We start from the raw sequence: 13,704 nt of genomic DNA, 5'->3' as shown, positions 1-13,704 counted from the left end.
CTTTGTATGAGAATATAACTACTAAAAATACTTCTTATGTACTTGAACACATAGGAGTGCCATATATTTTATGGTTTATCGTTCAATTTACTTATAGAAGATATAGATGACTTGTGATGTTAATTTGGGGTTTATATTCGTACTCAGTACATAATGATTAAAAAAAAAACCTTTCTGAATTCTGTCCACACCCAAGCAAGCTTGGAGCCAATGAGGAGTCCTGGGTGGAATATTAACCGAGCAGCTCAAAACAAACAGACACTCACCATCTAAGCATACATAGAGGAGAAGCATCTGTCCTGGATAATTCCTCAAGCATCTGGTAACCCAGGTTCACCCAGGACACAGTGATGAGGGCGATATCTATCCTTAGACTAAGCAGACAACTGGCAAAATGTGTTCTCCATCATCAAATGAGGTTACAGGTCAGAAACTGCAATCTAGCTGCATGTTCTCTCCAGCACAACAATGCAAACTGTGAGTATCAGAAATGGTCAGGGCTATAAAATCTATAACTACTGACTGCAACATAAAGTGCCATAAATATAATATGTATATATGCACCAACCAGGTTCTAAGTAAGCCATAGAATAGTCAACCATATTAAAGTGAATAGCCATTATCATTAGGTCCCTTTAATGACCAATATTGTGATCAAAATACCTGAATGTTCCTCATACTACAGGTAACTAGAGGGTATCTAATTCAGTTTTTGTTGTTTTACACTAATCCTAAAAGGTTGATTTGGATTATGTTTTATACAATTTTTTTGCTCTTTATGAGAATATACACAGTGCAACACTATATACCATATCATCATATTGCCTGTATATAAAAAATGGTTAAAAGAATCCTAATAATCAATAGTAAAATTTTCAGAATTTATTATAGTTAGTCACCTACTCCTGCCATAGTCATATAAATGTATTCTCTACAGGCTTGATATTGCTGCCCCATTCCCATACAGCCATTTTTATATATTGATTGGCAATCCCCAGTCTTAATACCAGGTCTTAATACCACTCCCCACAATAATAAGCCAGGAAGGGTCCTTCTGACCGGATCACAGAAACCAATTGTTTTTACCATTTCTATTTTGCTGAGACCACATCGGTGTTAGGTTTCAGTTATTTAAATATATATTAAATATTATTTTTCCCTCTTTTTAATTGGATGTTAACTTAATAGTGAAGTTTCCATCTGTGGCAGTGGTTTCAGTTACAATATTCCATTGCGGAAGAGCATAATGGAAGCAAAATACCATGTACACAAGGATAGCTTTGCTCTTTTGCACAATGTAACTTTTCAGAGTTTTCCCTGCTGTCAAAATTGTCTTACTATATTGTGGTCATAACCTAATCAGATAAACTTTGAAATTTTATGTAAAAAACAACCCTTTTTATTAACCCTGTTAATAGTAAAGTCTCTGAAATTAGTAAATTTTTGTACTGTAATAACATAGGGGCAGGGCGTAAATACAGTGATAGCTGCCAGTGGGGCTGGCAGTTTCAAACCTCTGTGCCACCCCCCCCCCGCAATAGAGAAAAGCAGCGCACACAGGGGCAAAGATAGAGCATGCTCTATCTTTTCCTTGTGTACGGCGCGGAATGTGTGGCACCATACTGCTGTGGCGGCCGTCTGAATGCACCCTTAATGTGTGAGTATACAAATATGTATATTTTCTGTTGGGACCCATTCGGAAGTCTGTTATGGGGCTACCTCTCTCCTATTTACACCCATGCATGGGGGGGGTCATCTTTATTGCCCAATGTAGTTGGTCTACAGTGGATTTTTGTTTATTGGTTTAAAGTAATAAAGATTATTATACTTCTAAATCTTTCTCAGTTGTTCTTATACTATATTGTTATAAAAGGGCTATGATTTTGACATTTTTATTTATATGCCATATTAATATGCCATATAGAGGTAGAAATGGCCACAGCTAAAAGAAATTAGAAGCAGATTGGCCCACATTCACACTGTGTGCATTTTGCCTGTGGAGTGTTCAGAGTGTGCCAGCTTAATGAATACTGGCGCACAGTCTTCAATAATATGGCGCCCCCTGCAATGATCTGGAGGTGGGCACCATTTTCTTTTGGGCACCTTGTTCGTGCTTCAGAATAGAGGCACACATCAGTAATAAATGTGGAGCACATTTTTTAGGTCTTGACGGACACAGTGCAACCATGATACAAAACGGGCACAGACGGGCGCTTGCACATTCTTTTCAGTGCAAAGTCAGACAGAAAACTGTGGCAAATGCTTTAATAAATGTGTGCCAATGTCTTTATTTAGGGACCAAGCCTGTGTGGACTGTGTGGACTAATCTGTTGTTAATGGGCATTAAGGACCATATTCGCTAAATGATGGGAATAAGTCTCTAGACCTAGGACCATGTAAACATCATTTGCCATCATATGATGTAAAACCTGCTCCTCCTCCACGCCAGACGGCGGGGAAATCTGGCGAACAAGCGTTAATAAATCTCCATAACGGTGCTAGTTCTAATTGCAAGTGTTTGCATTGCAAGTTTCCAATGAGGACTAGAGTTTATTTTTGTTCATCACCCCCCCATTCATACACGTTACATAGAGTTACAGTCATAAACATTTTGCCTAGGCCTGTAGATGTTGTTTATGACACAGTCAGTGGTAAGATATATAAACCTTAATATTGTTGAGGAGTGTAGAATAAAATTGATCACTACAAGTAACCAAGCAGATTCTTATAACACCCTTCAAATAATACTTGGAAAAATTGTCACTGGATTCATACTGGTTTCTATGGTGTTGTATCCTAATACATGTGTGCAAACATTTGATAAAAACAGACCAGTGCTAACCCAATAGAGAAAATTTTGTTTCCCTTAAATAGTGTTCAGTTTCTTTTCCAATGACTCATTTCTATTGCTTTAATGAGTCATCGTGTTTACAGAATATTTTTCTTAGTGAATGTTCCTTTTCACAAAAATACTTGGCATCAAAAGAAACAAAATAAAATCTGAATCCACGAATTATCCTGTAGTATAAGCTTGGTACAAAAATGATGCCCACCTAACTTATTCTATTTAGTTCATACTGGGGCTTATTTACTAAGGATCGCACTTTCGTCGTATTTTGCAATGTTTTGGGGTTTTGCGTGGCTGTGACAGGTATATAACGGGTCTGCACTGGGATTGTGTCACACGCGATCAGATTGTGTCGCAGCTGCGCTGGCTTCACATACGACAGAAAAGGGGGACGTGCCGTCACACGATCCCACTTATTCGGACAGAGGGCGGGATTTAACTTTCAAATTGTGTCACAAGAGCAAGCACTTACATGCACCGGGAAGAAGAAGGTGAACTCCGGCAGACCTGAGGGGATAAATGACACATCCATGATATCGGGCGCACCATCTTAGTGAATCACAGCACAGTGCATTCCGGTCAGACAATGCACTTTCTGGGAACACGTCAAGACAGGTAAGAAAATCTCACCCACTATCTAATAGGGAAGCAGTATCATACTGCATTATATACATGCAGTTTTACATTATATTATTGTATGCAAGTATTATAGTAGTTATATTCTTAAAAGTAGGAGTTTTTGAACAAGCATTATTGTGGTTAAAGAAGTTACATGCTTAAACATTTGGGGCAGTATTATACAAGTTATATTTTTGTACATAGGGGGCAGTATTATAGTAGTTATATTCTTGCACATGGGGGGCAGTATTATTGTAGTTATATTCATGCACATAGGGGGCAGTATAATAGTAGTTATGTTCTTGCACATAGGGGGCAGTATTATAGTAGTTATATTATTGTACATAAGGGGCAATATTATAGAAGTTATGTTCTTGCATATAGGGGGCCAGAATTATGTGAATTATATTATTATACCAAGTGGGCATGAGGCTTATCATAACAAGATTATAAGGCCATAGGCATACATTTAATGTTTCTTTCTTTATAATGGAACACATTTTTGTCCCTGTCCACAAACAATGGGCATGATTTTGAATGGCTTTTGCCTCTGTAATTTTACTACGGAACAACACTATGTGTGGCCTAAGGGCCACATTCGGTCTATGATGTATGGACTGTGTGCCAGTCGTATTTTCTAGACCCCACAAAGAGAGAAAGGAGTAGGATTCATTGTTTTCTTTGGTGCTGATCACTGCTTCCCTGTGAAAATATGTCCATGTGAATGTAGCTGTTATCACGTTTTTAACACAGGACAGTAGTACCTTTCCTTACTATTCTCAATCTGGGAAATACAGCCGACACAAGTTCCACAGATATAATGCAACTGTTTGAATAAGTCCTTAGACCTAGACCTAAAACACATAAGTATGCTAGAATCCCAGACACTGTGCAGGGCATGGGATTCCAAGTATTATAGTTATTCATGATGACATGAGCCTCACATAACTTTAGGTCCCAGGTCCTTTGTCCAGAGGTACAAAAAAGAAATACCAGAAATAAAGCATTACATGATGTTCCTCTGTTCGACTCCAGCTCTGTCCACCAGAACTTCTGCAGGTGAGCTCTGGCATCCTGTGGAGGAACAAGAGGGTACATAGGCATGAGCAGATAAGGTAGGCTAATGGTTTTAATTTTTTTTTTATATGTGTCGTGTATGTTGAAGGGTGCTAAAACACATCATTCCTCTATTTTTAAATATTTATTAAATCAGATAGGAACCAAGTACTTTTATTAGATATGTTGCATTGGATATTCAGTAGTTCTATTTTTTCCTTTCTTTACAATATCTCAGAGCAATAGCCCCATGGATGAGTACCTGTTCCTTTAGAAGTCCTGTTCATTGATTTTTTTTTTTTAATCTTATTCAGAGACCCATATTTTAGCCCCTGTGCTGGTTTTGAAGCCAAAGCATGCGTGCATCATAAACACAGAGAATATATGGTCCTGGTCTTTTATTTTATTAGCCATCCATGGGTTTTGTTTTAAAACTGCTTTTAAAAAAATGAACACAAGGCCTTTTCCATTGGAGATTAATTGGCAAAATGTCTCTACATTTGTCAAGTGGACAAATGCATAAATACATAAGAGGGTATAAAAATCATTGTTAGCAGTACATCTCTATGTGTAAAAAAGGGATGTGCTGATGGAAAATACAAACTGTATGGGGATGAGTGAGCGCACTAATCATCGTTTATGGTCTATACAATATGTCTGATATGTAAGTGGACCTTTACTAAATGGCTATTGGCAACAAAATGTGTCATGATCTGGACTGGGCAACATGGGAACAAGTGAATCAACCGATGGTCCCTTGAATTTGGTGGCTGTGCCTGTGTAGTCAACAGGTTAATGACAGGAATCTGAGGACCATGAGAGCACAAGGCAAGGGCTAGAAAGCAAGCTATGGGTCAGCCATGTTTCAGGAAGTTGCAAATCCATGTGCGGAAATAATTACATACAGCTATACAGTCCCCAGGAAAAGATTTTAGTGTTGGGTCCTAGGCACTCCTGTACTACCTGATAATGATAATAACAATCTGCTTCTATTACATAATATATAATAAACTATAAGAATTTATTTACAAGTTTTTTTTAACCCCTTGACGCCTGCTCCACGTGAATAAACATGATCTTTTACTGTGACAGATCGCAGAAAGCATTTAAGCTAAGTTAATTTATGTCATGACATTAGCCAACTTCAAATGGCTATATCTCCTTAAAGGGAACCTACCACCACGAATCTACCTATAAAGGTAGATCGGGTGGTAGGTGGATGTATGGGACGTGAGGATAGCCCTTTTTAGAGCTAATCCTCACGTCCCCGCTAGCGTAGCATAAACTTTATTGCCCTAATATGTAAATTTTATTAAGCGGCTACTGGGGCATGGAGTAGCCGGACACGAGGCTACACGGCGCGGCTACTCCACGCCCCAGTAGCCGCTTTCCCCCGCCTACCCTGTGATCTTCGGCGCGCAGCTCCTGGCAGCTGCGCGCCCTCGTCCGAGAAGCCGGAGTTCTGCGCATGCGCAGTAACTCCGGCCTCGTTCCCGAGATCGCGCATCCTCGGGCCTGCGCTCTGGTATAGGTATGCAGAGCGCAGGCCCGAGGATGCGCGATCTCGGGAACGAGGCCGGAGTTACTGCGCATGCGCAGAACTCCGGCTTCTCGGACGAGGGCGCGCAGCTGCCAGGAGCTGCGCGCCGAAGATCACAGGGTAGGCGGGGGAAAGCGGCTACTGGGGCGTGGAGTAGCCGCGCCGTGTAGCCTCGTGTCCGGCTACTCCACGCCCCAGTAGCCGCTTAATAAAATTTACATATTAGGGCAATAAAGTTTATGCTACGCTAGCGGGGACGTGAGGATTAGCTCTAAAAAGGGCTATCCTCACGTCCCATACATCCACCTACCACCCGATCTACCTTTATAGGTAGATTCGTGGTGGTAGGTGCCCTTTAAGGGGTTGCAGTTTTTGAAGCCAAAACTGGAAGTAGACTGCAAAACTTGAATTCCGCACCAGAATCTGCATTGAAAATGTGACATGCTGTGGATCACAATTCAGCGGCAGATATCAGTTTCTGCTCTGGGTTTTTTACCCTGATATTTACACTTAATCTAAACATTAAATGCATCGTGTGCAGACGGCCTAAAATTCCGTTCACATGATATGCTTCAGGCACGTTTGGAAGCGCAAATCAAGTGCATTGGGGGTTACTTCTCCCTGAACCCATATACCCTGAGACATTAATTCTTGCGGTTGATAAGTAGCAACACATGTTTTGCCTTGTTAACCAGTCATATGTGTTGCAATTCACTTAACACAAGTGTTAAGGCCATAATGCATATGCTTTTTGAAAGCAACTCCCAATACACTTGCACTTCTTAACACAATGCATTGTGTGAACAAAGCATATACATATGATTGCTATGAGGGCAGGATTATTTTAGGTGACAGGGTTTTCGAATATTTGAGGGAAAAGTTCATGCATCCTTGAATGTTCACCTATTTCCTCAGGCTGAATTGTTCCATGTTATGTTATTAAGGAGAGCAGCACAAACAGCAGTGTGAACCAGGACAGCACGTAGATAGAATTCAGCAGTAATATAAAAGTTATGCACAGCTTTCAATACTGGAAATTTCAGATTCTGGTCGTCTTTTAATTTATTATTAAAAACATATATTTTCAAGGCATATCAAGCCATAATACAGGCTGCGACAAAACCAACCTGTGTTGTGGATTTATAACCTGCAGCAACAGTTACTTTGTACTATGTATTTATGTAGCATATGGGATTTGTTGAAATTCCACCAAATATGCTGCAACTGTGAATTAGTGTGGGTTAGCCCAGATTATAGGGTGGACTCCTAGGGCATGCGCCCCGGGACCCCACCACGTGTGGACGAATTGGGCGGCTGCTGTGCGAATCACCCACAATTTGTGTGGGTCCGACTTTTCTCTGAAGTGGCTGCTGCTTTAAGAGTCGGTTTAGAGAACGGCCCGGTATCCAAGAGACTTTAACCTATGGCAGAGCAAGGGAGTTCCCTGCTCGCCATTGACCTAAGAGCGTATACTGGACGTTGCCGTCCTGCCACTGCTGTTAAAACATCACGCCGCCTGCATGCCACAAGTTCCACCACAAGTTCAATTTTATTATTTTTCTGGGGGCTGTATATATGTGTTACAGGATGGGGCCATGTTTATATGTGTTACTGGGCAGTGAAGACCATGTATATATGTATTACTGGGCGCTCTGGGGCTTGTATTTATGTGGTACTGGGCATCAGGAGCTATGTGTAAATGTGCATTACTGCAGGTGGGGCCCGTGTATATTTCTGTGTTACTCAGGGGTAAGGACCATGTACATATGTGCATTACTGGCATATCTGTATCACTAGCAATATTTACTTAGGAAAAAAAAAAAATTGGAGGAGGGCTTCCACCAGTTTAAGCTCAGGGGCTTTATCCACCCTTAATCTTTCTGCGGCCTCTCTCACAGCCCCGTTTATGAGACCATAAGAAATAACTCAGTTTCTATTCCTGCTCACGTTTGTGGCTCTGCTCTCCCATAGAATCCATGTGAAAAATACTGTTGCAACAGTCATCTGTGCGCTGTCGATATTTGGGGATCCGTTTGCTAGGTAACACAATCATGTGACACTCCAAAAGGTTGGGAACAAGCTACTTACCTCATTTACCAGCCTTTCGTTATTTTTTCCGGATCTGCAAAAACATGAAGACCGTTTTTGCCAACATATGGCTCAAAAACTATAGAATACAGAAAGCACACTGACCACAAAAAAATGAACAAGATACATAGTTTGTGACAGGAGGGAATATACGTTTATTTACACGAAGCATAACGTATAGAAAAATAGGTCAGGGCAGATTCTCTGAACGGACTGGTAATTTTTTAGAGAAATTGTGACTCCTTCGTTTAGAATATAACACAATGTAATAATATTATTAAGTACAGGGATCCTATGCCCCCTCTCTATAGCTCCACCACACAGTTTCCTCACTTTTGTATTCAGAATTGTTTCTGTCAGCAGCCCCACTGGGCACAGTGGTAGAATGTGGATCTGGGTGTGGTGGTTTTTGATGTTCTTGGCACTGGTTTTGGTGCTCACACAGTGCTGTGAACATTATGTACTTGATGGAACAAGAGGAGGAGAATGAAAGCTGTTTCACTGAATTTCACAAGACTAATGGCTTTAATAATAAAAGGGTAAAAGGATTTTTACTTTATTTTTTCTTTCTCCTGAAACATCACTTTTTCGAGACTACCTTTCAGGGGCAGAACTCGGAAAAATAAATAAAAGTGGCCCCAAGTTATATGTGGGGGTCAAATGAGGTAGTGGGAGTCTGCACAAGTATGAAAAATTTGCAAACTTTTAACCTGCATAGTTAGTTAAGCAGGCAAAACTTTTTTTGACAAAGCTAATGTTCAAGAAAGAAAGTATTGGCAAACACAATTAACATATGGTTAGGAAAACCGCCAGGTGGATAAGTTGAATTATTCTTACCGTTAATTCCTTTTCCATTAGTCCACCATGACGGCCCTACATGGAGGATGACCCTTGACCCTGCAGGGACAGGAAGCGGAGAGGTTAAAACACCCCCCCCTGCATCCACATACCAGTGGCTTCCAATAACGAACCTTGGCAGTGGATACAACCCATTTATTATATGTTTCATTCACATACAATATAGTCATAAACATTTACAGCAATAATATGACATAGGGTGGGAATATACATGGGCCGTCATGGTGGACTAATGGAAAAGGAATTAACGGTAAGAATAATTCAACTTTTCCCCTAGCGTCCCCCATGACGGCCCTACATGGAGATATAACAAATAACCATTTCCTTTTAGGGGGGGACAACAGCCTGTAAAACCTTTCTACCAAAGGCTAACTCTCTAGCACAATGTAAGTCTAGTCTGTAATGTTTCGCAAAAGTCATGTGGCTGGACCAAGTAGCTGCTCTACAGATCTCCTCTATTGATGCTCCTCTCTTCTCTGCCCAGGATGCTGCCATGGCCCGAGTTGAGTGCGCTTTAACCTTCCCCGGGGTTTCTAATCGTTGAGTTGTATATGCTGCTCTGATTACTGATTGGATCCATCTTGCAATCGATGCTTTGGAGGCTTTTCTGCCCTTATTTCTACCCCCATATTGAAGAAGGATATTGTGATCCTGGCACCAAGATTCAGTCTGTTTGAGATATTGTAATAGAGCTCTTTTAACATCCAAGGAGTGCCAGGCCATCTCTTTCGGATTTTTGGGTTCCTGGCAGAAAGAAGGCAGGATGATTTCCTGATTCCGATGAAAGTCAGATGAAACCTTGGGAATAAAAGTTTTGTCTAGAGTTAAGGTTACTCTATCACTGGATATTTTTAAATAAGGCTCTCTAATGGAGAGGGCTTGTATTTCTCCCAATCGTCTAGCTGAGGTTATAGCTACTAAAAATGTTACTTTTAGAGTCAGATCTTTTATGCTAGCTGATTCTAGAGGTTCAAACGGTGGCCCGGTTAGGTAGTTTAGAACTAAGGAGAGATCCCAGGTAGGAACTCTTTGTTTGAGTTGGGGCCTCAACCTGGAGGTGGCCCTAATGAATCTCTTAATCCATCTATGATCTGCGAGAGGTATATCAAAAAACGCCCCTAAAGCTGATATCTGTACCTTCAGTGTATTGGTTTTTAGCCCTTTTTCAAATCCTGCTTGTAGAAAATCCAGGACCTGAGAAATATTGGGAGATAATTGATTAGGGGTTGCTGTTCCACAGAAAGCTACAAATTTCTTCCATATTTTGGAATATATAGCAAACGTTATCGGTTTACGACTTGCCTTAAGTGTAGAGATCACACTGTCTGACAAGCCTTTAGACCTTAATAGTCCCCATTCAGGATCCAAGCCGAAAGCTTCAGGTTTTGCGGGTCTGGATGGTATATGGGTCCCTGATGAAGAAGGTTTATTATAACACATATTGCATCTTTTTGAAGACGCTTTTTTCCTCTCCACCTCTTTAGTTTTCTCCTTCTCCTTAGTATCCTGCTAAGAGAGATGGAGATCAGGAATTTACAGAGATCTTTTCGGTAAAGGAGGATAATCCCCCCGTCCCCCCAGATACCCCCGAAACCACTCACAGGAGTTATAGGCGGGGGTTCTGGTAATGTCACATCCATATTCAGGGATTCCATGCCTTAATCTAAACAGAGTATCATGTATTTAGATAATTCCAAACATAACATGTACTACAAGAAGACAAAACCTGACCTTATACAGAGTTTTTGCCGATTAAAGCTGCACCTGCATAACAGAATAAGGCAATTTAGATATTATACAGCAACATTAAGGTCATAGACCTGACAAAGTACCTTGCACCCACTGTTTAGGAGTGTCACGACCGAGTCACCGCTGATGTAATCCTATAGACCTCAGAGCAGCGTGTAGGTCGACCAGCGCTGGCGTCACGAGTAGATTCTGTAGACCTCAGATCAGTGTGCGCCATTTTTAAATTTTTTGGCGCCCTGCGCCGGCTTCAAAGGCCGGAAACGTCACTTCCGGTGAGACGCGGCCCACCGGAAGTTGTCATCAAGCTCCCGACACGTGGCCGGGAGCACCAAGATGGCGCCGCCGGGTGTCTTTGGCTTCCCGGAGCCGCAGGCAGAGCCGGCTGGAGACTTCGTGGGACCAGGAAGAGGAGGCACGGCGCTGATCGCGATCCCAAGTCTCCCAGGATGAAGGTAAGTACCCGCTCCTATTCAAAAAACTCCCCCATACAGTCCCACATGGCGGAGACCGGAGGAGTACTCTCCACTCCCTGCCCCTGTAGGGACAGGAAGCCACTGGTATGTGGATGCAGGGGGGGGTGTTTTAACCTCTCCGCTTCCTGTCCCTGCAGGGTCAAGGGTCATCCTCCATGTAGGGCCGTCATGGGGGACGCTAGGGGAAAATTCAGCATATCAGAGAGATCAGAGTATTACCATTATAATACTGCCCCCTATGTACAAGACTATAACTACTATAATACTAAACCCCATGAACAAGAATGTGACTACTATAATATTGCTCCTATGTACAAGAATTTTACTACTACAATACCCTCCTATGTACTAGAATATAACTACTATTATACTTCCCCTATGTACAAAAATATAACTATTCTAATACCCCCCTTATGTACAGGATTTATGTACCATAAATACTGTATATCACCAGAAATGGAGTTAATTATACAAATTCAACCATGTGCAAATAATCGCATATTAGGGCACATTTACTAAGGGTCGAGAGCCAGTTTTCTGTGGTACTTTGCACTGAAAGGGGTGCTCAGTCGGACTGTGCACCAGATTTAACACGCAAAGTCTGACAGAATTGTGTTGCACACCCCATGTTAAAGGTGCCCTCTGTTAGAGCAGTGCAGGGGGCGCCAGATTAATGAAGAACGGACGCCAGCAATACTGAATCTGGTGCCCCCTACACACAACACAGGCAAACTGCCTATAGTGGACGGCCACGACTATGTCGGGCGTGCACACCGCATGCACCTAGTTATGTTTGTACCCTAGCTTACTATGCCAAACTTCAAAGACCCCTGATGAGTTTATGGCATGAATGAAACGCGTTGGGTCCTAGGGGCATTAAATAAGTGAGGCAGCAACAGTAGTGTAGCTACAGTCAGCATAGACTTAATGAGTATAGCTCAGTCCACCAAAGAGCAGTGGGAGACAAACTGAGGATACAATCTAGCGTGCCTAATGAGAATGATCAGACGATAGGTAGCCCAGTTCTTTAGCTCACTACTAATCATAAGCAGCAGTTTTAATACTAGTAATCTACTCAAGCAGAAGCAAACTATGTGCAAGGTGTAAGAGTTGAGGTATTTTACTGCAGCATTTTGTCCGCTACAATACTGTAACAAGAAGATTACAAATTGCAGCAAGCACACTGCCCCACTTATTAGTGAGGATGTAACCAATACCATATTTACATCCCTCACTGGTAATCGACTGATACTCTGTCGCAGATCTTTGGCGGAAGGCAGGACCCGGCGAGAAGAGGAGCCGACAGCCCCGGGTCACTCATCGGGACGCGGGGAAGCGGCAGGAGGGATCGGATCCCCCGGTAAGCACACCGGGGGGTCCGATCCACGGGGGACACACTTGCACGCCGCGGTCATGCTTGACCGCGGCGTGTAAGGGGTTAAACACCCGGGATCTGAGTTTTTCCGATCCCGGGTGTTAGTGCCGGGTCTGGGCTGTGATATCACAGCCCGACACCGGCACTATACTGACCCGATGTCCCGAAATCTTCTTCTGACGCGGCGCCGTAGAAAGGCGTCGCGTCAGAAGAAGTACCCTTAATGACCGACGTAGAATCCCGATAGGGAGGTCATTAAGGGGTTAAAGGAGGTATTACCAGAAATAAATCGCAGAATCAATTCAGTGAATCAAGTTTGCCTATAGTGCACACTGCACTGTTCTTGGTAAATGTGCCCCATTATCTTAAAATTGTAATTGCCATTCCTTGAAATTTGCATTTTTGTTACATATTTTATCATTGGTAAAGAGTTTAAAAAGGGATCTTTGCAGCATATTTATGGTGATTTAAGTACAGCAAGAATAAATAAGGATTGCCTTCTCTTTGTACCTATAGTATATGTAATCCTTAGATGTTGTTCAGTAACAGAGAATATGTAGTTTTTAGAGAAAGATATTAGAGAAAATTTTGTGGAGCATGTGGAGTGGAACCTGTGTACAAAAAGGGAATAATCTGATGACAGAATTGCATTCATGTTAATGTAGATGCGCAGGATAATAGAATATCGAAAGTTGCAATGTCTCAGTCCAAATGGGGAATGTATGGCACGGATGCAAGTCCAAAAAAAATCGCCAATAGATTCAAATCATGAAACTGATCCAAGCTTCTACCTCCAAAAGTATAAAATGGTAGATTTTCACAATACCTTCATTTACCAAAAAAAAAGTTCACAGGAGAGCTAATAAACGTTAGAGCCTCTTCACTGCGATATCCACTTGGAACTCATTCACACTGTTTGGATTCACACAAATCCATACTCTTCTCCATGTCTTTGGGATCAGATGAAACGATTAAAAGTTTAAAAAGTGAATATTCTGATTTTAGGTAGAATCTTGAATCTGTTATGTGATGTGAATGTAAATGATGGTCTTAAGACGATGTAAGAAATGGGATAACAGATTATAAGGGTTAAGTACCT

General features: G+C 41.8%; 1 protein-coding gene across 2 annotated transcripts in view; it reads left to right on the top strand.

Annotated features, from left to right (window-relative positions):
• The first annotated feature begins 253 nt into the window (after positions 1-253).
• The window catches only part of CA5A (carbonic anhydrase 5A), a 56,318-nt gene continuing 42,867 nt past the window's right edge, over positions 254-13,704 (top strand). The window contains exon 1 of one of the 2 annotated variants that reach the window (XM_072117095.1): positions 254-477. In XM_072117095.1, coding sequence (XP_071973196.1) covers positions 351-477 — 127 coding nt within the window. In that variant the 5' untranslated portion in view covers positions 254-350. Of the gene's footprint in view, positions 478-1,548; positions 1,658-13,704 lie in introns of those variants that run through there. The other variant, XM_072117097.1, reaches the window with a different exon arrangement.

Source organism: Engystomops pustulosus, chromosome 7 (assembly GCF_040894005.1).
Source record: "Engystomops pustulosus chromosome 7, aEngPut4.maternal, whole genome shotgun sequence".
NCBI classification, from domain to species: Eukaryota; Metazoa; Chordata; class Amphibia; order Anura; family Leptodactylidae; genus Engystomops; species Engystomops pustulosus.
Note: the sequence above shows the minus strand (reverse complement) of the source record. Positions and strands in the feature narration are given on the sequence as shown.